This window comes from Gossypium arboreum, chromosome 3 (assembly GCF_025698485.1).
Source record: "Gossypium arboreum isolate Shixiya-1 chromosome 3, ASM2569848v2, whole genome shotgun sequence".
Lineage (NCBI taxonomy): Eukaryota > Viridiplantae > Streptophyta > Magnoliopsida > Malvales > Malvaceae > Gossypium > Gossypium arboreum.
This window is the reverse complement of record NC_069072.1, coordinates 14,617,778-14,644,582: the sequence shown is the minus strand read 5'-3', so window position 1 is coordinate 14,644,582 and position 26,805 is coordinate 14,617,778. Positions and strand designations below refer to the sequence as shown.

Below are 26,805 nucleotides of genomic sequence, written 5' to 3'. Positions count from 1 at the left end.
ATATATATTGTTTTTACCTTAAGTATTTGAATTATAGTAATACCACTAGGTGTATACTCAGCGTACGGTTTATTTGTGCTCAGATTAGGTACAGAAATGTTGAAAAGTTGAGATTATGAATCTTCATCTCATCACATCTTCAAACAACAAGAGGGTACGTTTTAAATTTTTTAATAGAATGACATGTACTTATAAAAATTAAGTATGTCCCAAGTGGTAGTAATGGATTTAAATATAAATTATTTAAATTTATTATTTGTCCGTTTTTATGTTCAAATATAATAGTAATTAGCCAAGAATTACTTTGGCACCAAATGTAATATTCTTATATCAGGTTTCTTGAGTCGAACATGGTATAGGGGTGTTACATGTGTGATAGCATTAGTGTGGCCGTGTGGGCCACACGAGCTAGGCCAAATTTGGCATGTGGGCCCAAAATTTTGAATATTTCCCTAGGTTCGCACGAGTCGTTCCGATCAGCTGTGGACCTACGGTAGGGTCAGTAATGGCTAACCAAACCCTATTTCATGCGATCTGATACTCTGATAGTCTGATTTGAGTAGGAAACTGATGTTTATGTCTGATTGTACTGTTACATATGTATTTATCTATTTACGAGCATCTTAAGCATGTTTATTCTATTATTTTTGCATCTGTATTCTGTATCTATGTTTGGGTTGAGATTTGTATATGTGGAGGAAATGATCTGTACGACGACCTTTCGCCTATATTCTGGCAGCTTGATTGCATATTATCTATTATTTTTCGTATCGACACTATATGGTGTGTAGGGATGGGTAGGTGTTTTTAACCCCACATAGTGTGATGGGATGGACGGAGATGATGTGTAAAGGATGTGGGTAGGATTCTATACGCCTGATCTATTTTTTGATTCTGATATCTGTTTCTGTTATGGACTTAGGTCCGAATCTGTATCTGACTGTATATGAAATTTTGTGTATGTTGCATGACTATCTCTATTGGGTTACACATTGAGTTTACGAAAACTCACATCGGTTTGTCTGTTCTGTTTAGGTAATCCATAGACATAGGCGGGTCAATCCGACGGAGGCTTAGCAGTGACCACTTGACAAAAATTATTTTCATTATTATTATTTAATGGTTTTACTGAAATTTTCGATTTCCGTAAGAGTTTTGTAATTTTTGGACTCTTCGGGCTTTTTGGACTGTTTGGTTTGAATTTTTGGGTTTGAGAGCGTTATGATTTCTAAACTATGATGATTCGACAAAATACCGATTTTATGCGAACAAATGTTATTTTTGAAAACACGAGCGTATTTTTTTTTAAATGACTTCCAAACTTCTGCTGCAAAATAATTGATTAACTTTAAATAACAACATGTAACGGTTTCATTAATATAGATAAATGAATATGTTTTATAAAACTTGGACGTTTTATCAAATAACTAAACATTGATTTATCGAAGTATCATCGGTTTTAAAACCCTTCTTCGTAACACTCCCAAATTCAGCCATAATGTCTAAGTCAGTATTGGGGTGTTGCAATTTTCACTGCTTCTCAAGCTATCATTTAACACCAAATTAAAGCAAAATCATCAACATTTTCTAATTCCCTTCACCAAGGTCAAATATGACAATGTGGTTTTCCATCTATTTATTTCATTTTCTCACTTCTAACAACTAAATAATCATCTCCTAACCATTTTTCATCCAAAAACTAACTTATTTATCTAAGTTTTCTTAAGCTTCCATCAAAGAGGATTTTAACCAAACATGATCATTTCAAAAACTAATAGTAGATGTAAGTAAAACAGGCTTCAAAGATTCAAAATCTATGAAAAAGATGAACAAAAACCATACCTTATGCTTGAGAATTGAAGAAAAATGATAAAAGAGTATTTTTTTCTTCTTCCTTAGCTAGGTTTGAACATAAAAAGGAAAGATGAAGAAAATGTCATCTTTTCTTTACATATAATATTTTATTACTTTAATAAAATAATATTATTTTAAATAAAATATTAAAAATTATTAATTAATAAAAATATCGTTTAAAATTTATCATAAAACTATTTATTTTTTAAGTAATGATAAAATTGCCTCAAGTCTTTTCCATAAAATGAGTAATTTCTATTTAATCCTTGTATTTTTTACCTTATTCAATTTAATCCCTAAAATTTTTCCAAGTTTCTAGTCTAATCCAAATATCTCAACTAATAATTCTCTACAACTTTGTGTTTGTCAATTTCTCTAAAAATGATCTTGATTTCTTGTACAACCAGTTATTTATAAATCACTTATTCAATGACTCCTACCATAGATATACATTTGATAATACTACTTATAATATGATATTTGTAACGACCCAAAATTTACGAGCATCGGAAAAGTGAGTTGTCACATCTTCATTTTAGAAAAACAGATTCGTAAATATTTATTAAAAATATTTACGAAGCTAGTTGCGAGTTTAATTAGGTTTTGGTTAGGTAAATTAGCTTAAAATAAGAGGAACTAGGAAAAGGACTAAATTGCTAGGGGAAACTAGAGTTCCAAGCTAATTTGGTAAGTCAATTTAATTCCTTGTGATTTTTGAGTTTTTATGATCCTAGAACAAAATAATATTAGGTATATGTTGAAATTTTGAAAGTTAGTAGATTTTTGGATATAGTCTATATTGAATTAATTAATGAATTTAGGGATTGAATTTATAGAAATTTCAAATTAGAATTGGGAAAAGGATTAAATTGTGGAATAAGTTTTGTGTAATAGGGACTAAATTGTAAGAAATTTGAATTTAGGGTTTTGTGATGAAAATTTGAGGGTTAAGTTATAAGTAGAAATTAAGTGAAAATAAGGAATAGATTGTGATAGAAATGAAAATAATTTTGGTTAGGGATTAAATTGAAATTAAGGTAAAAATTGAATAGAAAATTTAAATATTTGATGTGAATTGATGTTGTATTGATAATTTTAACTTATTCAATATTCGTAGCTAAGATCGTACCGGAGATATCGACCAAGAAGGGAAAGGAAAAAGTCGACGATGAGTGATTCAAAATTATGGTTTGTATTACTATAATTCGAATTTAGTTATTATTTATTTTTGAACTTTAATTAATGTGTATGGTAAGTGGAATTGAGGTAAGAAATGATATTGAATTGTGAATTATGTGGATATTTGACTGTATATTGGTTGGAAATTGAAAGTGATTTGAATTGAATTAAATAAGTTATTGTGATATTGAATTGAAAATATGAGAATTTGTGATTGTTATGAATTTGATTGAAATTGAATTGAGAAAGTGAACTGAAAACCCTATTAACTAGTTGGGCTAAATCGGATATAGTTCGCATGCCATAGGATTGGAAGTGTTCAGGGATACTTCGACCTCAAGTCGATGAGGCACTATATGTGTTGTAATATTGCTTCGGGTAATTCTAATGAGGCACTATATGTTGTATTATTGCTTCGGATTAAATCCGATGAGGTACTAAGTACGGATTCACTTCGGCAAGGCCGACGAGGCACAAGGTGCAGTACTGGTGTGCTTGGTTGGATCCGTTTATTCGTGAAAGTCCGAGTCAATTTAATAGGGGTAAATGAACGAATTGGAAATTAGAATTGGTATTAAATGAATTGATAAACCGTATGATTTTGTATATGAATTGGAATGAGATATTGAATTGAGATATGAAAACGAAATGTTTGAACCATGGGTTCATGGAATGGATTTTTGATATAATGAAATAATGTGTGAATCAAAATGGAGAAAAGTTATTTGAAATAGCTATTGTTAAGAATTGAAAGTTTAGTGCATATTTATTTTTATTTTTTTTGCTTTCAAATTTTGAATTATAGTAATACCACTGAGTGTATATACTCAGCGTACGATTGTCTCCGTGTGCAGGTTAGTTGAAGTCAAAAGTTTCGGATCAGCATCCAAACCAATCCCAAACTCAGTAAAGTGGTTATGTATATTCTCTTTTGTAAAATGGCATGTGCCTAGGTTGATTGTATAGGTCATTTTGAAATATGTTTGTGAATGGTATTATAAATTAACCTTGGATGGTTATATACAATATAAATGAAATGTTAAGATTATGAAATGGCATGTTTAGGTTATTTTGGAATGGTATTTGAATTGGATTGAATGAAATCAATTGAATTGATTTGGATAGTACATATGATATATTTATGAGATGTTTGTAAATTATTTGTTTAAATTTCGTATTTTATTTGATATGTCAGGTAATACCTCATAACCCTGTTCTGACGACGGTTTAGGGTTAGGATATGTTACAATACTGATGTGAGGATGTTTCATATCAACTTTCATTTGAAATCACATAGATATGGCCAATATGCATAAAACAGATGCAACACCATTATAGTAGTAAAAACAACAATAGATGCTAGAGCTTGAAATGATATTTGAAAAAGCAATTTAGTTTGCCTTTATTCAAGTTGTTGTCAAAACAGATGTTGTAACAAGTTTTTTCAACATAGTTGTTTAACAAGTTAAATAAGGGAGTAAAAGAATAACGAGATACCAGAATTCTTAATGCAATTCAGATTAAACAATCATATCTCTACAGAGCCTTGCTTAGAGAATGAATCCACTAATTAATTTTCTTGGTACAACAGTTAATTTAAGCCCAACCTACCCAAAACTCAAACATATAATTGCAGCATCAATGTTGCTCAATTGTTTGCACTCGCTCTCCCCAAATAACCTCAATTACAAGTATAACCTCTCCAACAAAAAAAAAACTACAAAATATTCCCAAGAACAAATAAACACTCCCCAATAAACCACAACCAAACTGTGATTTTTGGCTACCTTATTCCGCACATTTTATCTTATGAAGGTAAGCCTTTAATCACTTGATTTTCGAATTTAAAAGATGCTAGATATATGCTAAGTTTTGAAACTATCAACATCTTCAAAAGCTTATCAGATTTGGCCATTAAACTCAACTAGATAAATCCATAACATTTTAACTCTTCTTTGTTCTCCAAAGGTTTCTCTTAGAAAATGGACTCTATCAATATATAATCTAGTTCCCTTTTAACAACAAAAATTTGCATTTGTTGCCTATCTCGACATTTAAACACGTCATTTAAAATATTATAAATCAAAATTGTCAATTCAATAAAATACTTTGATTATTATAAAAGGTTGTTAAAACTCATGTTGTAACAAAAAGTTCGACTGCTAAAGTTTCTAACAATCTCCCCTCTTTGGCATTTTAATATAACTTTGCAGCAAATGAAGCATACAAAATCCTATAGATGATACAAAGTTAAAAACTAAACAAAAAGAACTAGATTCATCATCAACATACTCAAAATGATAGTTTGAACTTTTCATCAGCAACAATCATGCATAAGCAGAGAATATGAAGCAATCATCACATCTCCAAGATAATAATATTGAAATAACTAATAGAACAATCATCTAGTAGTCAATAGAGTTATAACATAATAGCAACAAAAGTCAACTTCAAAATATTAACATAAAAAACTAAAGAAGCATAACCACAACACCAAGTTCAAAATATTATCATTTGTTGTCCATAACTTTTACTCTTCCTCCTTTTTGGCAAAAATGCTAAAGAAAATTTCTCTACCGTGTCATTTTCTCTAAGTCATAAATAAATTTAGCAAATATGACCTTCTTGACATTGTGTTGCACTTTTAATAGTTGAGCAAAGGTTTTTTCCATTTCATCGTTATAAATAAAGGTTAAATATAAAATTAATTCCTGAATTTGTCCACTTCTCCCAAATTGGTTCTTATGGTTTTTTTGTCCCAGATTGATATTCGAACTTTTTTTTTTCTGTCAACTAAACCGGTACCTAAGTCTAACGATGTTAAGTTTAAAACACGTGGCAAAATAAGATTGTGACACGTAGCATAAATGACATCATAGTGATGTCATAATTAAAAATTTTCCTTTTGATTTTTCTCCCCTCCCTCCAATTTTTTTGAGTTCCTTTTTTTTTCTTCCTTTTTTATTATTTTTCTTCTTTTTCCTTCAACCCAAGTTTCTTCTTCTTGTTTGGTAGTAATAGTCAACAATTTTTTTTCACTAGTCTTTTCCTTCTTCAACCTTAAGACCGTTCCCTTCCATTTATTTATTTTTTGTTTGTTTCTCTAGAAAAAAAAGCTAGATTTTCAATTTTTCTTTTTTGTAGATACACTTGAGAGATTGGAAGAATGTTTTTTTGCTAATTCTGGTAACTAATCGTGAATATTCCTTTTTATTTTCTTGAAGTTTTTAAGAATCTGTAGGAAAAACGATGAACAAAGATCAAGAGATTTGAAACTACTGTTATGTTTCGATTCAATTTTTCATGTTTGATAGATACATTTGGAAGACAGAAGAGCTATTTTGGGGAGAAATTTCAACTGGTCAACTTTTTCCTCCTCTTCTTTCATTTCCTTTGATTTGTTTTCACAAACATTAATGCCCAATCTTCACCTCCCTTAAAAGAAACATGAAAGAGAAACAGATAAGCTTTTGATTAAAAAAATTAAAAGTTTTTTTTATTTGAAAAGTCTGACAAAGGAAGGAGATGAAGTTGGAGAAGATAAAAAACTGTTGACTGACACTCTGGTGCTATTTTTAGGCTGAAAAGGAGGCCAACCATCAGCAACGATGAGGGCAGCAACTTGGGTTGAAGGAGAAAGAAGAATCCATTTTTTTTTATTTATTTCATCTATTCCATGACCAGAACAGGAGCGGATATACGTTACACCACGATTTTGAGTCAGAAGAGAGATTTCAAGAATGGCAAATCTATTCACTCTATCAATAACCGAGCCGGATCTAGTGTATTATAAGGGATTTACCTTTTCTATTGATTCCTACGGATTGGATCAAAAACAATTCTTGAATGAGGTATTCAACTCTAGGGATGAATCGAAATAAAGAAAGAAAAGGAACCTTAAAAAAATTTAGGGGGAAAGAAAAGTCAAAAGAAAAAAGAAGTTTTTTTTTTTTAATTTTTTGAGATCACCATGACATCATTTATGCCACGTGTCACAATATTATTATGTCACGTCTCCTAAGCTTAACAACGTTAGACTTAGTACTGATTTAGTAGATGGAAATAAGTTCGGGTACCAATCTGGGACAAAAAAATCGTAAATACTAATTTAGGAGAAGTGGACAAATTCAAGTACTAATTTTATATTTAACACTTATAAATTTGAGCTTAATCAGTCTAAAAGTCTATTGAAGGATAAACATACCTTCACTTGTATTTTCTGTTGCAACATAATTTTCAACAAAAATCGGATCGACATCAGCTTGAGTGTTCTACTTTGTTTGATTTACTATTTCAACATATTCGTTATGTTAAATAATGTGCTTTTCTAGTGTCATGATCAGATTTGACCATATATTTAATAAGCTAGTTAATAATCTCCAAATATTAACATTGATAAAATTCAAATCAACATTCAAATGAAAATACAAACATTGGCCTTTTAAGATGTTTTCGACTCTTGTTGGAAAAAGTTGTTGAATCAAATGTTAGTAACTAGTTTTTTAACAGACTTGTTTTGCAAGTTAAATAAGGGAGCAAAAAAATTTGAGAGACGAAAATTCTAGGCGCTGTGTGGATTAAACAATCTTACATCTGCAGAGTCTTACTAAAAGAATGAATCCTCTAAATATTTTTTTTCAATACAACACTTGATTTAATCTCAAATTATCCAATACTGACTGGATAATCGCAATCTTAATATCACCAAATGATGTACACTCACTCTCTCTTAAATAGCCTCACTTGTAAGTATAACGTCTCCAAAAATACTTGAAGTAACAAAGTATAATAAACTCAACAATGTATTCCCTAGAAATACAAAAAATTAGTCGCTAAAAAACCACACACAAACAATTATTTTCAGATGTCTTATATAAGGTTCCTACTCATAAATAAACTCTACCAATATATCATTTAGTTAGTCGTCTTACAACCGAAGTGATAATACCACGTTTCTCCTTCATTTCTCTCATCTTTACTCTTAACCTTCTTAATCATGCAACTTCTTAAAATGCATGACAAAGGAAGATGAAGGTTTTGAAATAAGCTATTTTGAGCATTCCATATCACTTGGATAATCATGTTTTATTTTTATAATAATTTATAAAAATAAATACAACAAATCCCCCGTGACCAAATGAAATAGTAAAGATGATAAGATTGAAGTCTACAATCCCATATATTCCATGGTATCCAACCCACATGCAGAGCAATTTATAGTTTCTATATTTTGAGAAGGCAACAAAAACAGACAAATAAATAAAAAAGAAAGGGAAATCTAACAAATATCGGCATCATCCACCAACAGTAGCTTTATTACGCCTAGATATTCCCCAACTTTTCACACTGACATAAAGCAAAAAAATATTTATCATTAAATAAAAATTTCATTGATAATCCCAACGAAACATGATTTCATCACAATCCCAACCCTAATTGAGAACCTTATCATTTATTATCATTGTTCTAGTAGTAATGATTTTGTTTATTTGATTCAATTTTACTAAATTGGAAAAATCTTTATTGTTCAGAATCCAACTCGGCATTATTAAAAAATAATGTGCGTTGTTCATTGAAATTCATACATAAATATTTTTGTCTAATTTAATAACTGAAAATTTTATAAAAAGTATTTTTCGATATTAATTATTAATTAAGTAAAAAGGAGAAAGAAAATCACAACTTCACAAGTCACAATCTCAGTCCACACACAAAAGACGCGTCGTTTGCAAGCAGATTCTTCGTAATCCATATATGACGATATAAATTGAAATTTTGATTTTTCTTCCTCAAATATTCTTTTTTTTCTGCTTTTTAATTTATATTATATTAATATATTATTTGGCGAAGGCCTAAACAGCCCAGCCCTTACAGCAACAGGCGTCTGGATGCTACTATAAAGCAAGACCAAAGACCAAGCTAGTGTGGCCTCTTTTTATCTTTCAGTGACCTGTATCCAGCCAACCCGAGATTTTCTATTTTCCGATTCTTTTTAGGTCTTTTTCCCAATTTTTTTGTATTTCTAAAACAGAAACAAATAGGTGTCTCAATGGCAGAAGAGAGCGGTGCCCCTGTAAGTTGTGCTGATTTGCCCGTTAAAAGGCCCAGGGAAGACGAAGAAAACGGGGTCTCTTCTGCTGCTGCTGCTGTTGCCATGGAAATGGAAGCTGATACCAATAATACTTCCAAGGAAGCTGATGGGATTTCCTCTGTTATTCCTGGATGGTTCTCTGAGATTAGCCCAATGTGGCCTGGTTCGTTTTTCAACTCTCCTAATTCCCCATTATTTCTCCTAATCTTTTCTTTACGTTTCCTTTTGGAGAAAAGAATGTAAAGTGTTGTTTTTTTTCTTTCTCTGCTTCGATTCCAAAGAGGGCTTTTTTCTTAAATCTGGGTTTTTTTCCTTTATGATTTTCGATGCATGTTTTAATCTATTTATATTTTTTATGGTTATAGATTTGTTTTAGATTATGGGTGAACAAGTTTCTGTGCTTTTTATTTGGCTTTCAACTGATTTGAATGAAAAAATTTTATTTTATTTTATTTTATTTTATTGTGCTTATTTTGATTGTGTAAGATATTGGTTCCATCTAAGGGCGTTACTTATTTTGATTGAATTCATGGGTTGGGTTCTTTTCAACTTCGTTCCCCCTTTTATTCGTCACTTCTGATGTGCGTTCTTATCTGATATTTTCTGTTTTTGGCTCTTCTTTAGGGAAAAAAGGGGTTCTCAAATGGTCCCATCTCCCATATTGAGGATGTTTTTATTTTGGACATCTCATGTAACTTGGTTGTCATTTCTGCTTGTGTAGTGGGTCTGTTTGTGATTCTTTATAGTGAAAAAGGAAAAGGAAAAAAAAAAAAAAGCTTTATTTTTATATGTCTAACTTCTAGTTAACTACATTTTCATTGAATGTTAAGCGTTTACGCTTCTTTGTGCACATTTGCTTGTTTATATGATTGACATCTCGAAGTGCATACTGCTTGCATGTTGTCACTTGTGTGTATTTTTCTTATTTGGGAGTGTGTACTATTAGTTTAATAGCGACGTCTGATCTATATTCATTCATAATTCAATGTGTTAATCCATTGCTTCCAATTTTGATTCTTGGATTTATGGGTTCTTTCATAGTAGTTACTGTGAAAGTTGTGGAGTATGAGGCTGGTGTTACTTTTGCAAGTTAGGGTCTTTTTAGTGTGCACGGGGGTTTCCATGCAGTAGGCTTTGTAGGTTACTTGAAATTAAGAAAGATGTAAGGGAGGAAGTAGCATAATAATTCACTGAAATGATACTTTCTTTTTATTTAGTATCTGAGAAGAAAAACATCTTTAGTGGCTCTGTTTTATATGAAATATGCAGGAGAGGCGCATTCCTTAAAGGTTGAAAAGGTCTTGTTTCAAGGGAAGTCTGATTACCAGAATGTTATGGTCTTTCAGGTATTTCATGGTCCCATTTTATTTTGCTTCTTTTTTCTCCTTGTTTAGTTTCTTTTAAATTTTTAATTTTTGAAGCACGGCACTCTTGCAGTCATCAACATATGGGAAGGTTCTTGTTTTGGATGGTGTGATTCAGCTTACAGAGAGAGATGAATGTGCATATCAAGAAATGATCACTCATCTTCCACTTTGCTCCATTCCAAATCCTAAGAAGGTATATTTCAGCTACTATATTACTGATTATATCAAGAGCTGTTTTCTACCCGATTTGCATTTCTCAGTAAACATTTGAAGTGGACCTTGTTTTAGATTCACTAAGGCTTGGATGGATATTAAGGTAGTCCTCATTTTTTACATTTAGCTGCAAGAGAATGACTGAAGAAAATGCTTAATTTTCGTTAAGTATGGTGAAGGAGCCATATAATATTACTGAGATCCACTGGAAATGATTTTGTTTATTGTTTTGACTCCATATTTGGATTATTTTTAATTTTATTAGTTTTTGGTGAATGTGGTCTTTTCATATCTGCTGTTAAACCAACAGAAGTTTTACATGTTCTTTTCTCTTTTTCCTGAAGGAAACTCCCTCATTTAGAAATGAAAACCAATAAAATCTAAAGAATACAAACTGCTGATATTTAACAGCAATGAACTATTTGTGTTCAATAGTTTTGGGTGGAAGTTGAACATGCTTTAGTTATAATCTGTTTCCATTTAATGTGGCTTCTCTTGGGAGCTTTCTTTTAATGGTATTTTACCAAAAAGATCAAATGACTTGACAGGCACCCGTTGTCTTCTTCGATCCCCACTTACCTGTTTCTTTTACCAGGTTTTGGTCATTGGTGGTGGTGATGGTGGAGTTCTCCGGGAAGTTTCTCGTCATTCTTCTGTTGAGCAGATTGACATCTGTGAAATTGACAAGATGGTCGTTGATGTTAGTAATCTCTTTCTTGCTTTCAACACTTTCTTTATGATTCACAATTAGTTGCAATTGATTGATGGAAAGTGGGTAGAGTTACTTTTAGATTAAATGTATTAAAGCATAGGAAATGGCTCTGCAAAATTGTAAGTCTACAATTTCAGCAGGCCAACTGGCTAGGATCGTCCAACCATCCCTTGGTGGAACCTTGTCGTAGTAACGTTATGCACTTTTTTGTGCCAGGTTTCTAAACAATATTTTCCTGATGTAGCTGTTGGTTATGATGATCCCCGTGTGAAACTTCATATTGGCGATGGTATGGTGAACTTGTTTTTTTTTTGGGGGGTGTGTTTTTATACTCTATTGCATGATATCAATCATTAATGTCCTTTTGTGTTTCAGGAGTTGCATTTTTGAAGGCTGTTCCAGAAGGTACTTATGATGCAGTTATAGTGGATTCTTCTGATCCTATAGGTAATGCTTTTTGGTGGAAATTTGGTATTGTTTTTCTTTGTTATTAATGGTTTGTAATCTTTAATATTTGAGAATTGGGTCGTTGTTTGACATCTCAGGTCCTGCTCAAGAACTCTTTGAGAAGCCCTTTTTTGAGTCTGTGGCAAAGGCTCTTCGTCCTGGAGGAGTCGTCTGCACTCAGGCAGAAAGTATCTGGCTACATATGCACATCATTGAGGATATTGTAGCAAATTGCCGTCAAATCTTCAAAGGCTCTGTTAACTATGCTTGGACTACAGTTCCTACATACCCAAGGCATATACTAATAACCTTTCCTTCACCTTGTGACAAACTGCTGCTTTCTTATTTAATTGTTTTACCCCACCCCCTATATTTTCTGTGTGTTGATTTATGTTGTTAATACCTTCTAAAACAATGGAGGTTTTCCTTTGCTACCGCATCATCATGTGGTGCATTCCATTGTGTTTGCATGACTTTGGTTTACTATTATACATGTTGCCAAAAGCTGCGTATCATTGACTTTATTTATTAATTTACAGTGGCGTGATTGGTTTCATGCTTTGCTCAACTGAGGGGCCTCTTGTTGACTTCAAGCATCCGGTGAATCCTATAGACAAAGATGAGAGCTGCTGCAAATCAAAACGACCCCTTAAGTTTTACAACTCTGAGGTGAAACTTTGCTCCACTCTAAATCCTTTATAATCGTGTGAAAATAATAATGCTGAGTCACATATTTAACGCTTTTCCAGAAGTCTTAAAATCTTATTTTGAAAACTTTGTACATTTGCTTGTTTATGATTGCAGATTCATTCGGCTGCTTTCTGTTTACCATCCTTTGCAAAGAAGGTGATTGAATCAAAACCTTAAGGGTGGAAATTTTGAAGTTTTAGAACAAAATTCTAGTTATTGGTGAGCATTAGTTATCATCCTTTGCTTTGATGGCCCAGTGTAGCAACGAACCTTGGATTTGGAAATTTAGATAATGCACTTTCTTTTTTGTCTCCGGAAGAGAATTTGAGGTAATGGTTGTAGAAGGATATATGTCCACAAGGGATAATATCGTCATTTAGCTGAGACATAAATGGCTGTTTCTTGCAATCGTTTATCAGATTCACATGTTTGTGTTATTATATCATTTTTGCAATATATTGTCATGGATGTTTAGGATCATTCAGCTTTTGTTTGACTTTCACTTTGTGTTTGTGTTTTTGGAAGTACGTAGTATATTAGGATCAAGTTAGCTTTGAAGGTTGTGTATTTTCATGTCTTAAGAAAATAAGAGCCCCCATCCGGCCGAAAAACGTACTTAGGATCTCCAGTATATATGCCAATAACTCTATGCTGATCCATCCATCAGAACATATTAGCGTCAGCTCATCTCATTTGCATTTTAGTAGTACTTAACAGAAGTTTGGACCCTCTTATCGCACCCTAAACTTTATGGTTGTCAATGTCATTCTGTTTTTTGCTGTTTATTCGTAGTGCTTTACATGGTCCAACTATAACTTGACAACTCCAAACACCTCTTCTTACACACACACCTGGAATATATCGTCAGCGGGAGAGACCATGTTGTTAGGCAAAGGTCCAAGTCTTCCCTATCAAGCACTATTAGCCTAACTTGGTAGTTAGTACAATGGAAATCACTTTACAGACCAGCTAATAAAAGAACAGGCTTAGGGACCAAAAATAAGGGCCATGGGTATTAATTCCCTCTTGGGGGTCATCTCCCTCCTCTCTTCGCGTTCTCGAGAATTTTATTTCCTTAATTTTTTTCCATTTAGAAGTTCCTTTACTCATTTAAGCATAAAAGAGCATCTCAAAGAACAAGATTATCTTCTTTTGCAAGAATCTAAGAGCATCCGGGTCCATCTCCAGATCTTATCCTTCAAACATAAACCAACACCATGAACGAGTTATAATTTCTAGTGCTGTTTACCATAAAACAACAGTCTATTACAAACCCTGCCGGGCTAAGTGTTAGAGGACAAGAGATGAACTATATTTGATGAAATGAAGGAACCATTTAACCTTGCTTGACGTATCATCATCATTGTCATGTCTTTGAATCTGAATAATGAGTATACATAGGTTGTTTTTGTTATAGTCATTCGTGACGGTGGCTTAGTACGAATAAAAACAACAACAAAGCTGAAATGCTATCCAACAGCACAAGTTATAAAAACGGATCATTGAAAAATAGTAACTTCCTCAATCACAAAGTTGGAATATCTAGGAACCAAAATCTAATATATTTAATAACACTTAAAAAATACAAATAAAAAAAATACCTTGGATGGTATCAAGTTGTGATTAAGTTGATTTATATATTATAAGTATTTTTTTAATAAAAATCTATCTTATAAGTATTTAACTAAATCATTAACCATCATTATTATTAATCACCTACTAACCTAAGTATACATTACGTTCACGCTAAGTTTGGGTAATTAGTAATCTCCACTAATTCGTCATCCCTTGTATTTTACTTTGTGACTCAAATTAGCAATACGCATGATGCAAGCTATAATCCAAAATGATATTGCTAAATTGAAAACCCAAAATCTATACTCTAAAACAACTTCTTCTTTTAATTTTAGGGTTTTAATTGGGTTAATTTATTGTCTCAATGAAATTGACTGTGTTTGGTTTTGCTCCCTGGATTTTAGATTTGTTTATGTATTTCATGCTTATATTATTTTTATTATTACTCATTCATAATAATTCAATTTAAAATTTAATTTACTCGTTTTTATTGTGTTTAAATTCATAACATATATTACATAATTTGTTATAATTGGTCCATTTTAAAAACGAAGTGTTTGTGTTATTTTTTCTTCTGTAAAATATTACACATTCATATAATCTTTCATTATCTTAATAATTCGCTTTATATAAATTTTGATCAATTTATAATATTTAAATTACGATTATTTTATTTTATTTATATAAATATAATGAGGCATATTTTCAATTTTGTTTTATATTTTAGTTCATTCCACGAGTTATATATTTTAATTCAAGATTAAGTTCATTTTTAAAGAAAGAGAACTATTACACCAATATATATATACATTTGTTGAATTAAAAATTAATTTAATTTTTGAAGAGTAGATAGTGTTAAAGAATTATAAAATTCTCATTCAAAATATAATAAATCGAGATTTGTCATGTCAAATCATCAAAATAAATAAATAAAAACAAAACTAGATGTAAAAGCATACTTGAATCTATTGATATCTTCAAATCTTCAATTCTTGTGATTTTGATCTTTCAAATTAACACACAAGTATTTTAGAGTCGATGGCTCCCTCTTTTTTTGAAGATGGAATGTTAGACAAGTTACGTATTTATAATTTTGAGACTATAACCCTAATATATAACTTTTGCACATTAACCTTAATTTTTTATTAGACCATCATCAATTAGAAATTAGCTACTATGTTATCTACACATATTTGACTCGTACTTTATTTAATAATTGAAGCCCAATAAATCTTAACCAAATTAGATCACTTTGAATCTGGACTAACCTTTTATGGTAGTAAATAATATCATGTAATTATTCTTATTATATGTATGTGATGTTCATATTATCTAACAATCTCCCACTTGAACCATACATATATATTAATTATCTCATAATTATGTGTCATTATATAACCTCATGAGTTCAATACTCTTCTATCATATCAAAAAGGTATTCCGAACAATCTCGTCCATTAATTATGTTAACATAGAACTAAGGCAACTTTGGTTACATATATAGTAACTAAATCCATCCCTAATCACATATATTAACACAACAAAATGACATAGATCAAGTATGGATATATAGTATGGAAATTATATGCAATGTAATCTAAATATGTCTATTTCTAATAGGCCCTCCTTAACCTTAGTGGGATCAAACTTTACCAAAATTAGAGTGTGATTAAATCAAATAAACCCTATTTTTGGAGAAAATAATCTTAGTATTCGTAAATTGAAATAATTGAAAATGCTTTTGTAACATAAAAGCATTTAAAACTACAAACTCCCACTAAAATCAACTATCCTGAAACGACGTTACACCCATATAAGCAATGTGCCCATCAAAACCATGGGTATAGTCCTTTAGAAAGCGGATCCACAATAATGGAGTTTGCCCCAATATGTTTTATAGGCACCTAAGTACTCTAAACTATTTATTTAACAACTAAGAATTTAAAAACTGTGTCTCTTTAATGTGTTCTTGTTATTGTTTGACTAAAGGGTTGCAATTTGTTATCATATCTTAGTGACAAAATTTTGTATCCATATTCCATAAAAATAAGAGTCTGTATACATGACGATCTTTAACTTATCAAACCTTTAGTATGTGAGCATGTAATGTTTTTGTTTTCTAAAGATAATGTATGAATCATTTAGTTGTTTTCCAATGATCCATACCCGAATTGCTCAAATATTTGCACAACATCCCAATAATGTACGCAATACTCAAACGCGTACAAACTTGAACATACATTAGATTTCCCACTTCTGAAATGTAGGAAATTTTATGCATTTTCGTAATTTCAAAATCATTATTGGGGCATTGATTGAAACTATTCTTACTCCTGTTGATCTTGTGATATATACAATCATTGACTTTGGACGTCTGTTTAAGCCCATAAATGGATTTCTTTAATTTGCAAACCATTGACTTTGTATCACTAAACACAGTTTTCTGGTTGCACCATATAAATTGTCTCATCAATGTTACCATTGAAAACATAGTCTTGACATCCATTTAATGTAGTTCAAGGTCAAAATATGCCACTAAAATCATTATAATTCTTTCTTTAGTGGACCTTCTTAATAGTATTAGTTCTTGAGATTGTAAAATTTGCTACTTGATTGTGAGATTCTACGACATTGTCTAGATCTAAAGCTGTTATTTAAACATTATCAAACATAATAAATTGTTCCTAGTGTTTATCAATAACAATTAAAAGAATGTGTTGAGGAATATCAACATATTCTTCTTCAAAGACAATGGCATTAGTTCTTTCTCCGGCCCCTTCCCAAACTTAACATCCACAAAGAATTGACATCACCCATCTTAAAAATAGCCTTAGTAGTGGTATCATAAAATTTGTAATCCTTAAATCTTTTAGGGTATCCTAAAAACCAAAGGAATTAGGAATATCATCGGACTCAAATCTCTCAATTCTCTTTTTGAAGATATAACCTAATCTTTTGTATCACAACGAAGTTGAATTCTTGGTGGTAAATTTATATCTCTTACCTATTATGGTAGTATGTAAGGATTCATTAAATTAAGTAATAGTATCAAATAAATATATATTATCATAACCTATTAGAGAACTACCAACTAATTTTGGATTATGAAAAAGAGTAAATTTTCCATTTCCAAATGAACAAGAATAATCAACTTTGTCCAATGTTGAAATGGAAATCAAGTTCTGCCAAAAAGACGGTACAAAAAAAGTCTCATTCAAATCCAAAGAAAATTTAGTTTTTAACAATAATAATCTAAAGTCCTTATTGCTTCAAGTTCTATGAAATTACTGTAGCCTACATAGATGTATCTTTCACCATTATTAGGCTTTTAGTAGTTCTGACAACCTTGCATAAACACACTAATGTGAGTTATTGTACTAAAATCTATCCACCAAGTGTATCTAGGTACTGAAATCAAATTAACCTAAGAACAAGCAAAAATAAGAAGTATACTTGTTACACCACAAAAGAAACAATCATCCTTAGTTAATTCATTTTATTGTTTCTTTTGTAACGTGGTATATGTAACTCTTCTTTTTTATTTTTCTTTATATACCTCGTTGAAATTAAATTTGTTAAGAAGATACTAATTTCAACCTTTTCATTGTTGGTAAACATTTTTTCAGTGTTGACTATTAGTTCGTTAATCGTGGCACATGGTGTCCATGAATGTTTCAAAGTATGCAATGATGTTGGAAAATATTGTACTAGCTAAATCAATGAAAACAAGCTCACATAAAATTTCAATTCTAAATTAAAATAATTTGAATAAGGGTTAAATATAAAATTAATATCCGAACTTGTTCACTTCTCTCAGATTGGTACTCAAACTTTTCTTCCGTCTACTAATTTGGTACCTGAGACTAACATAGTTACTTTTTTGTTGATGTGGTAATATTGACCAATCACGTGTAGCCACATGGCATCCTATTTGGCCTTTTTTTTGTTTTTTTATTTTTATTTTCCCTTTTGTTTTTTTCATTTTTCATTCTTCTTTTCTTATTTTTCTTTTTCTTTTTCTTTTTCTGGGCTTGCCTCTTCATCTCCCATTTCTTGTCTTCTTCAACTTGGATTTTCCCTTTAGCCCCCATTTTTGTTTATACCGTTGAATTTTCGAAACTTGGGTTTTCCCTTTAACCCCATTTTTGTTTATTATTATTTGGGTTTGGATGCTCTAGGCTTTGTATTACCTTTGTGTTGTAAAAGAAGCTATCTTTACCCTTTGAATTGGCTGAAGGTTTGGTGTTTGTCAATTATATTTTTTGGTACATAATCTGTCATTTTGGCTCTTGATTTTTATGTTTTTTTTTTGTGTGTTTATAGAGACAATGATGTCGAAAATTGATCTGCTTGAATCGAATCTGAATTGGATTCGGTTCATAAAAGAAGCACTTTCACATCTTGAATTAGGCATTAAGAAAGCAGCAAAAGATCTTGAAAGTTGTTGGGGAGTGTCTAATGATAAAAGAAAAAAAATCGAATTGATTGCCCCATTGAATGGTAAGGATAGTGATTGGAATGGTACGGTTCAAATCTTCAGTGTGAATAACAGAATCATTTTTGATAATCGGTCGAATTATGTTGGTAGTGAAGAGAGAATGAAAGGGTTGTCTATAAAGGTTCTGATGGATTTTTTATCGGCATGTTTTCGCCGAAAAATGAGCTGAACGATAAAAAGTTCGAGGCAATTAGGAAAGGATTGAAAGGAAAAGATGTTTATACAGTTGAAGGGACTTGTATGAATCAGTTGCTGTTTGCAGCGAATTGGTCAGTGCTGGTTAATATTTAACAAAATTATAAAGGGTGTCTAAGTTCGTGTACTCATGACATTGAAAGTGGTAATGAAGTGGTCGGTGTTTGGATGGGAGGAAAGTGAAAGAAAATGGTGTGGTGGCCATGAAGCTCAGAAATAGGAGATGAAGAGGCAGTGAAGAAGAAAGATGAAGAAGACAGGAAAAAGTTGAAGACAAGAAATGGGAGATGAAGAGGCACGCCGAGAAAAAAGAAAAAAAAAAGAAAAAATAAGAGGGAAAATAAATAAATAAATAAAAACAAAAAGAAGGCCAAATAGTATGGCATGCGATTGGTCAACGCTGTCACATCAAAAAAAAATAATACGTAGTTTCAAGCATTAAATTAGTAGACGGAAAAAAAATTTGGGTACTAATTTAGGATAAAAAAATCATAAGGTATCAATATAGGTGAAATGAACAAGTTCAGTTGTTAATTTTATATTTAACCCTATGAATAAAAGTAAATCACATATCAAGATTTCAGACTCCATCATATTTCATCTTTGGATAAAAATATTAACTTGTAAGTGATTTTTTGTTGTAGTAATCTAACACCGACAATAAAATCATATCAAATAATTAATATTCATTTAGATCAATTTATTACTCACACGTAAAATCAAATAACTATCACATGTTTATTATCATAAATGCACATATAATTTTGTTAAATATTAACCTTCCTTTGGGCGACCAATATTAACATGACTTAAGTTACATGTAAAAACTTGTTATGTTTTAAAATAAAATAGCTCACACATAAGTCACTTTGAGAATTTATTGTTTCAATTAAGTTATTTTAAATTATATTAATATTCAAATTTAAAATTTTAATAGCTTAAAATCTCAAAAGAAAATCTATTACGCTAAAATTTTTAAATAACTTAAAATAAGATAATATAAATGGCGATCAAAATTAAAAATTTTAATCTTTAATTAATTTTTATGTATATCATAAAAATAAAATTATGTGCTATTAAAATTCTTTTACCAAAAATTAAAATCATTAAACTAAAAATCACAAAAATAAAAAGTATGCATATTCCAAAATTCTACTATAAACATACCATATGCAAACTTAAGAAACAAAAAATAAATACATATTACTTAATCAACCTAAAAAGTATCACTGAAACCAAATATATACTCATTACCTGCATTTTGGATACAAAATTTAATAACTTCAAAATTTTTTATGAAAAATATATCTTTTGCATATATTAAATATAATTGACCCCATAATCCTAATATATATGTTTTGCGTATGCATGATTTGAAAAGCATATCTTTTAGGGTCTGGTTTACCAAGACCAGAAAAATTAAAGAACCTTATGATTACATGGTCAAATCAGCTGGCTGAGAAAATTTTATACGATGATTGGCACCTACGGTACCAGTGGCAGCGGTTGTTTGGAAGGAAATGCCTAAGCTTTTAGAAAGAAAATAAAAACGAAAACGATAAGTTGTATGGTGGAGAGGAGAGCGCACCACCAACGGGCACGACAGCACTGTGCATTTGGCCAGAGAAGAACCGGTCACAACGCCGAATAAGGCGATCCTACAGATAAGTTTGGGTCATTTTAAAAGAAAAATTGTTTAATTTATGTGGAAAATAGGTGAAAAGAAATGTTGATATGATATGTCTAATCAACTTTTTGTTATGAAGATAACGGTTGAGTGTACACTTTGAGAAATTTTTCTAAAAGCAATGACTAATTTGACAAAAAAAAAAATAACAAAATAAAAATAATAAAAAAAATAACAAAATAAAAACAATCTTATTTTAAGTAACTAATGGTGCCGTTTATCCCAAATTAAAAGATAATAAGATAAAATGTCTAAATAAAATGCATAAAACATGTCACTAGTGAAATGCAAGAATTGAATAGCAAAATCGAATTAAGGGCAATCATTTTATGAGCATAAATTAAATATTGAAGTGTTTATGAGCTCAGTTCAATTGAATTTAGGTCAAATCATGTTACTTAACCAAATTTGCATAAATTAAATATTGAGGTGTTCATGAGCTGAGCTCAATTAAATTTAGGTCAAATCATGTTACCTGACCAAACTTAATTCAGCTTAGCATGCCTATATTCTTGAAAGAAAATTTAAAAACATAAATTTTAATAATATTTATCTATTTTATTTGATTAAAGTTCTTATTAATGTTTACATTCAACTACCATATATTATTATAATATTTTCATGTGAGATGAATTAGATAACATACAAAGTTAAAATAATATATTGAAATGCTAAAATGTGCTAAACTAAATTGAGCATGAACCTGAAGCAGCCTAAACAATACTTTCAATATACCTAATTCTCTTATCCTCACTTATTTTTCAAGCTAATTTTATCTAACCTCTCAAATATCACATCAGACTAAAGATCAATACCTCATGAATAGTCGTTTCATATTTCAAAAATATTTCAAAAAATAATCTCAAAATAGGTAATTTTGGGGAAAATATTAAAAAAATGAAAAATGTCTAAATAAAATTATACACTGTTAAAGCCAATAGAAAAAAAAATTTAATTCTAAGAAACATTTACCTACACAATTACAAACATTGAATTTTTTGAATTGAAGTATATTAAATAACTTCATTTCAAAAATCTTTTAATTTAAAAAAAAAAATTTCATATTCCCTAACCAACCAACCTCTTATCAAATCAAAAACAAAGTTAAAATCAAGGTCAGAGAAACAATATAAAAAAACTTTGATGGCAATGCTTCTATTTTTGTTTTCTGGTGTGTAACCAAAAAACTATCTGGCTTCATCTGCATAAGAAATTAGAAGAGCTTTGTTGCAGATACATGCACCAACACAAGGTGGCAACCAAAATCCGATAGTTACTACTAGCGATTCGATACGATGCGATGCGAATTCAACATGTAACTCAAGCTTCTACAATATGCAGGGAGCGATGACTAAGTAGATCAACTGATTCAAGTGGTGCACTAAGATGCATTAAAATGGCCAAAGGATTGGATGCTCTGCCCTTACTTCCAAATCTCACACCTCAACACAAAACATTAAAATCCTTCAGATAAATAAGCTTACAATAGCAAAGTAACTGAGCTAAATTTTAAACATAACAGTTAACAATATAATAAGTAGATAACCATATAAAGTAAGAAACAGGACCTCCAAGTTTCATACGCTGAAGACAGTAAGCAAGCTACCGCAGAAGGGGGTCCAAGGAACCCTAACACTTTGCAGAGTGGAAGCCGTGCAAAACCACAAGCTCTAACAACCTAACCGTCACAAAACGAACACAAGTAACCTAAATCCTTTTTTGTTCACTGAACCTATTTGAAACTATAGTATTTGAATATTTGTTTGCCATAGGTGCTGTCATTTCAGATTTTGCTTCAGTTCCCACTTTAATCTCTGCAAAGGAATTTAAGCAAATGCATATCAGACTGGATAAACACTGAAAGTATCATAAATGAGATTCCTGACTGTTCAAAGTAATTAAGTTCACACGACTTTACCCATTTGCATAAGGTGAATCACGACGAGAATAACGATATGGAGGCGACCTGCTGTAACTCCGACCACGGCGAGGTGTTATGCTGCGGCGCCGAGGAGATCTTCCTCCACGTGGACTATAGCTCCTGCCACAAGATTAAAAGAATTTATGTGCCACATAAAATAGCAAGTAATTTTTTCTGAGTAGTCTGCATATTCTTGTAGAGAGGACCAATCAGTAGAAGCCAAATCAAGTTTAATTAAAATAAAAAGCCTTCATCAAATCCATTCAAATAAAAAGATATATGCTTCTTGTCAGTATAATAAAAAACCAGTTGGACATATAGGTAAACACAGTCCTAAATTGTCAGACATTGTTTTTGCATAAATATCAATTCTAGCCACTAAATTTCAAAAAGGGGGAATGGGGTTTTTTGAATAGCATAGGAAAAGGCATGATATATAATGTACCATCACTTTGTATAGGCTCCTTTACAAAAAAGATCACAGTAGGAGCTAGCCTCCTCTACACACTCCAATAACGAGAGAGAAAGAAAAGGAATCCTTAAACCCACCTGCGCCCATACCCATAACTTGGACTCCTACGGCGACGAGGACTGGGGCTTCGACGCCGGCCACTTCCCAGGCCTCGTGATCCATAACGCGAGCGGCATTCGCGAGCAAAGTGACCAGGTTCACCACACTCATAACACTTTAAATCCTCACCCCCACCACGGCGCCCACCACGGCCTCCACCACCTTTTGAATTATGAGAAAGTTCCACTCGCCAACCATTTTTTCCTTAAGTGAGAAAAAAGATATGGTTAGAAAATTCTAGAAATGGTCAATAAAGCAACATAGATCAGAAATGTTATTTGAATCTAAGGAAACAAAAGAGCTAAGAGCCAAATGCGCAAACTTAGAATTATTTTTTTGGAATAAAAAATCAGATTGCATCAAACCACTAAAGCAACTGGCTGCAGACAACCAGGAAACAATAGCAACTTCTTGAAATATAAAAGAAAATCATTAAACTACTTAAACCGGCTAGGAGACCTCTCTAACATTCAAATGAAAAGCTCAACGCTCACCAAATTAGAAGCATATGCAGCAAATAAGTGAAGGCAACATAAATAATCAAGCAAAAACTAATGAATATGGCAACTTATATAAGGGTATTCGAGTAGAGAACCACCATAATTCAAGATGTAAGAGTAATACAACAAATGAAAGAAATAAACACTAGAAAAAAGAGTATACACACCATCCAGTTCACGAATTGCATCAATAGCATCCCTGCGATCATCAAACTCAATAAACGCATAACCAGGAGGCCTTCGAGCTACCCATACACTGGATTCATTTCATCAAAACATAAATCAATCAATAGCACAATCAGCATTTTTTTTTTAATTATTTTAAAGCTTGTTTCAAATGGAAGAAAGCAAGACTTTATCTTGTATGATATTGACGAACAAAGTAAATAATCAATTAAAGCTAGCAAAACCTGACAATCTTCAGAGTGGCAAATAAATTTAACCCAAAAAAAAAAAAAACCCAGGTCCCTATCAAAATACAATTTTTCCCCTTCATTCACAAAAAATAAAAATAAAAATACCTGCGGAGAACGCCGAAAATCCTAAACTCGTCTTCGAGATCCCTCTCAGTGACCCGAGGATCCAAATTCCCAACATAGACCCGAGACATTCTCGTAAAATCACTGCACACCTTAAACAATAATAAATTAATTAGGAAAAGTGAATAAAATCACAAAACGGAAAATCTAATGATTTTGAATAGCCATCAAAGCTCGTTATAGAGACATCATAGAAAATTAGGGGTTTTACAGAAAACTATCGAAGGAATCGAAATTATAGACGGAGGAGATGATAGAGAGTAGGGGTTAGGTTACCTTGAGGAAATTTCTATAAGGTTTGCAGGATAGAAGAAAGAGAGAGATGAAAATTCGATTGATCAAATTGGTTTGAGGTAGCCAATCCTAAAACCCTCGAAGAATAAACAACACTATAAAAATCTCAGCTGAAAATGAAAAGGTTCCGCTTTGCTAATTAATATTGTGCAAGGCCTTGGCCTTTCTATAGTATTGGGCCTCTCAACAAATCCCCAATGGAAAAGTACAAATTTTATGTTGGAAAGAACTCAAGTTTATTGAATTCCTATCTTCCTTTACATCAAGTTTTGGATTCTAAGTCATAAAAGAAAAACCTAGCAAGACTTAGTATATCAAGTTTGGTGAGTTTTGTTTTGACTAATGCCGAGTGTCTAAGTAATTAATCCCTACACCAATTTACCCTAGTTTTAATTGGTATAATAATAAATTTAACCTTCAATTATTATAAATTTTATCATTTTGGTCATAATTTTAACAATTTAATAAATTTACTCTCACCGGATAAAAAAATAGAATCAAGATCAACTTTATAAAATGTGCTAATGTTGAGAGCTATATTTGTTTAATTTTTAGAATTAGAAAATTTTTGATAAAATGTGTAAACATTGATGACTATTATACCAATGAAAATAGAATAAATTGATGAAAAATGTGAGAATCATGATTAATTATCTTTAATTGCTCGCTTTTGAAACTTAAAAGAGCTATTTTTTTTATTTTTAAAAACCTCAATTTACTCAATATTGATATTGAAAAGAATTTTTAACATGTTGCACTTTACCTATATAAATTCAATACTATATAAGTCTAAGTATTAATGGTTTAATTAAAAACAAAAATACTATTCAACCTTAAATATTATCCTTCTCACCATTTTACAATAATCATTTAAATTTTGAAATAAGAAGAAATTGTTATGAATATCTTATTAAGTGGATGTCTATCAAGATCAAGATAAGCTTTGATATACTTTAAATTCTAATAGTCATTAGAAATAGATTTCTACTTCATTTATACTTCTTATGCATATAAATAGAGACTTTGGAGAAGTTTTGTAAATATCTCGATTGATTAATAAAAATACGCTCGCTCTTTGCTCTCTCATTCTCTTTGTTCTTTATTCTCCGTCTTTTATTTTATAACACGTTATCAACACGATTCTCTTTTAATTATCTTAATTATGGATTAAACCAACGGCAACTTTGCGAACCATTAAGCCTCGTCCATAATACCAAAATTCATCCTCTAACCATTAAAATTACTCTTACTTTTCTGTTTCGTTGCCTCATTTGCTTCTTCAAATGGCTATTTATTGCTGCCGGTTGCTATTCAAATTGAGTGCTTACTTCCCTGATTCTCCCTTACTTGTTGTCTTTAGCCTACTGTTGTTTGCAACTCTTTGCATGAAGTTTTCATCTATTTAGTGTTTTATATCTAGATTAGTTTTCAATTAAATTAAATTAATTTGATATTATTTTAATTAACTTGTTTTACTTCTTATTATAGTTGGTAAAAGAATATTACTCCGAATGGAAGGTTTGAGTATACACTAAGAGGCTCAACACCAAGATGGACACTGCAGTTTGTTGCTTTGGATGGCGAAAAAAAATTTGATCTCCCAGCGTGAATTTTGGATTTATAGAGCACAATTTAAATTGGTAAGGAGCTTCATTTTTTTTTTGAGGTATGATTATTATTATTTATTTGTTTTAAGTCTAACCAAATTATTAACTTATATTATTGAATATTGATGGGTTCATAAGTTTTACTAATAAAACTTTATAATATATTATTGTTAAATGATTGTTTAAATATATATTAATTGTAACACCCCTAACCCGTATCCAACATCGGGACAAGGCTCGAGGCATTACCGGAACTTTACACTTTCAGTATACTAATTCAGGTCACAAAATTTCATTTAAATTTAAAACTTTTCAATCATGAACATCACGTCTCTTGTATAGGACTTCGAGACCTACAACATATTGAAAGGTAATCCGGGACAAATACGGGCATGTTCGATTAACCTTGGGCTTCTCAGAAAATTTTTCTTAACATAAAGGGACACACTCCCGTGTAGATTGGGCCGTGTGGACTCACACGCCCATGCCCTTCAACTGTGGGCAACACTGACTTATCAACACGGCCATGGGAACACGCCCGTGCTGCTTCCCGTGGACGAAACTGTCATTTTAACACGGCCATGATGCAAGCCCGTGTGGCCTACCCGTGTACAACTTTGAGCTAAAATTTTAAGTGCAGAGGACACACGACCATAGCACACGCCCATGGGAGGGAACTGTGTGTCATACACGGCCTAAACACACGCCCGTGTGTCCAACCATGTGGACTTTATTAGGCTATTTTCCAAGCCTTTAGTCACCCTTTTCTACTACTTGTGTTTAGTGGTTACCAAGTTTGAGAGAAAACATAATTTTACGCTTGTAAATAGCCTTAATGAAAATAGTTGTATGGAAGCCTCATATC

General features: G+C 31.4%; 2 protein-coding genes across 3 annotated transcripts; one reads left to right on the top strand and one right to left on the bottom strand.

Moving 5' to 3' along the window:
- Positions 1 to 8,716: 8,716 nt before the first annotated feature.
- On the top strand, positions 8,717 to 13,033 carry LOC108476249 (spermidine synthase 1). The gene is made up of 9 exons (XM_017778400.2): positions 8,717 to 9,287; positions 10,394 to 10,470; positions 10,562 to 10,684; positions 11,300 to 11,404; positions 11,633 to 11,705; positions 11,792 to 11,863; positions 11,962 to 12,157; positions 12,403 to 12,532; positions 12,668 to 13,033. Exons 1-9 carry the CDS (start codon positions 9,083 to 9,085, stop codon positions 12,728 to 12,730), a joined length of 1,044 nt encoding a protein of 347 aa, XP_017633889.1. The 5' UTR covers positions 8,717 to 9,082; the 3' UTR covers positions 12,731 to 13,033.
- Positions 13,034 to 21,383: 8,350 nt separating this feature from the next.
- LOC108474465 (serine/arginine-rich splicing factor RSZ21) lies at positions 21,384 to 24,474 on the bottom strand. Of its 2 annotated transcripts, none has more exons than XM_017776396.2 (6): positions 24,316 to 24,474; positions 24,022 to 24,131; positions 23,668 to 23,756; positions 22,979 to 23,204; positions 22,427 to 22,549; positions 21,384 to 22,322 (listed from the first exon to the last, which is right to left on the bottom strand). In XM_017776396.2, exons 2-6 carry the CDS (start codon positions 24,108 to 24,110, stop codon positions 22,316 to 22,318), a joined length of 534 nt encoding a protein of 177 aa, XP_017631885.1. In that variant the 5' UTR covers positions 24,111 to 24,131; positions 24,316 to 24,474; the 3' UTR covers positions 21,384 to 22,315. The 2 variants fall into 2 exon arrangements, with proteins under 2 accessions (XP_017631885.1, XP_017631884.1); XM_017776395.2 differs by having other exon boundaries at positions 24,022 to 24,123.
- Positions 24,475 to 26,805: the final 2,331 nt, after the last annotated feature.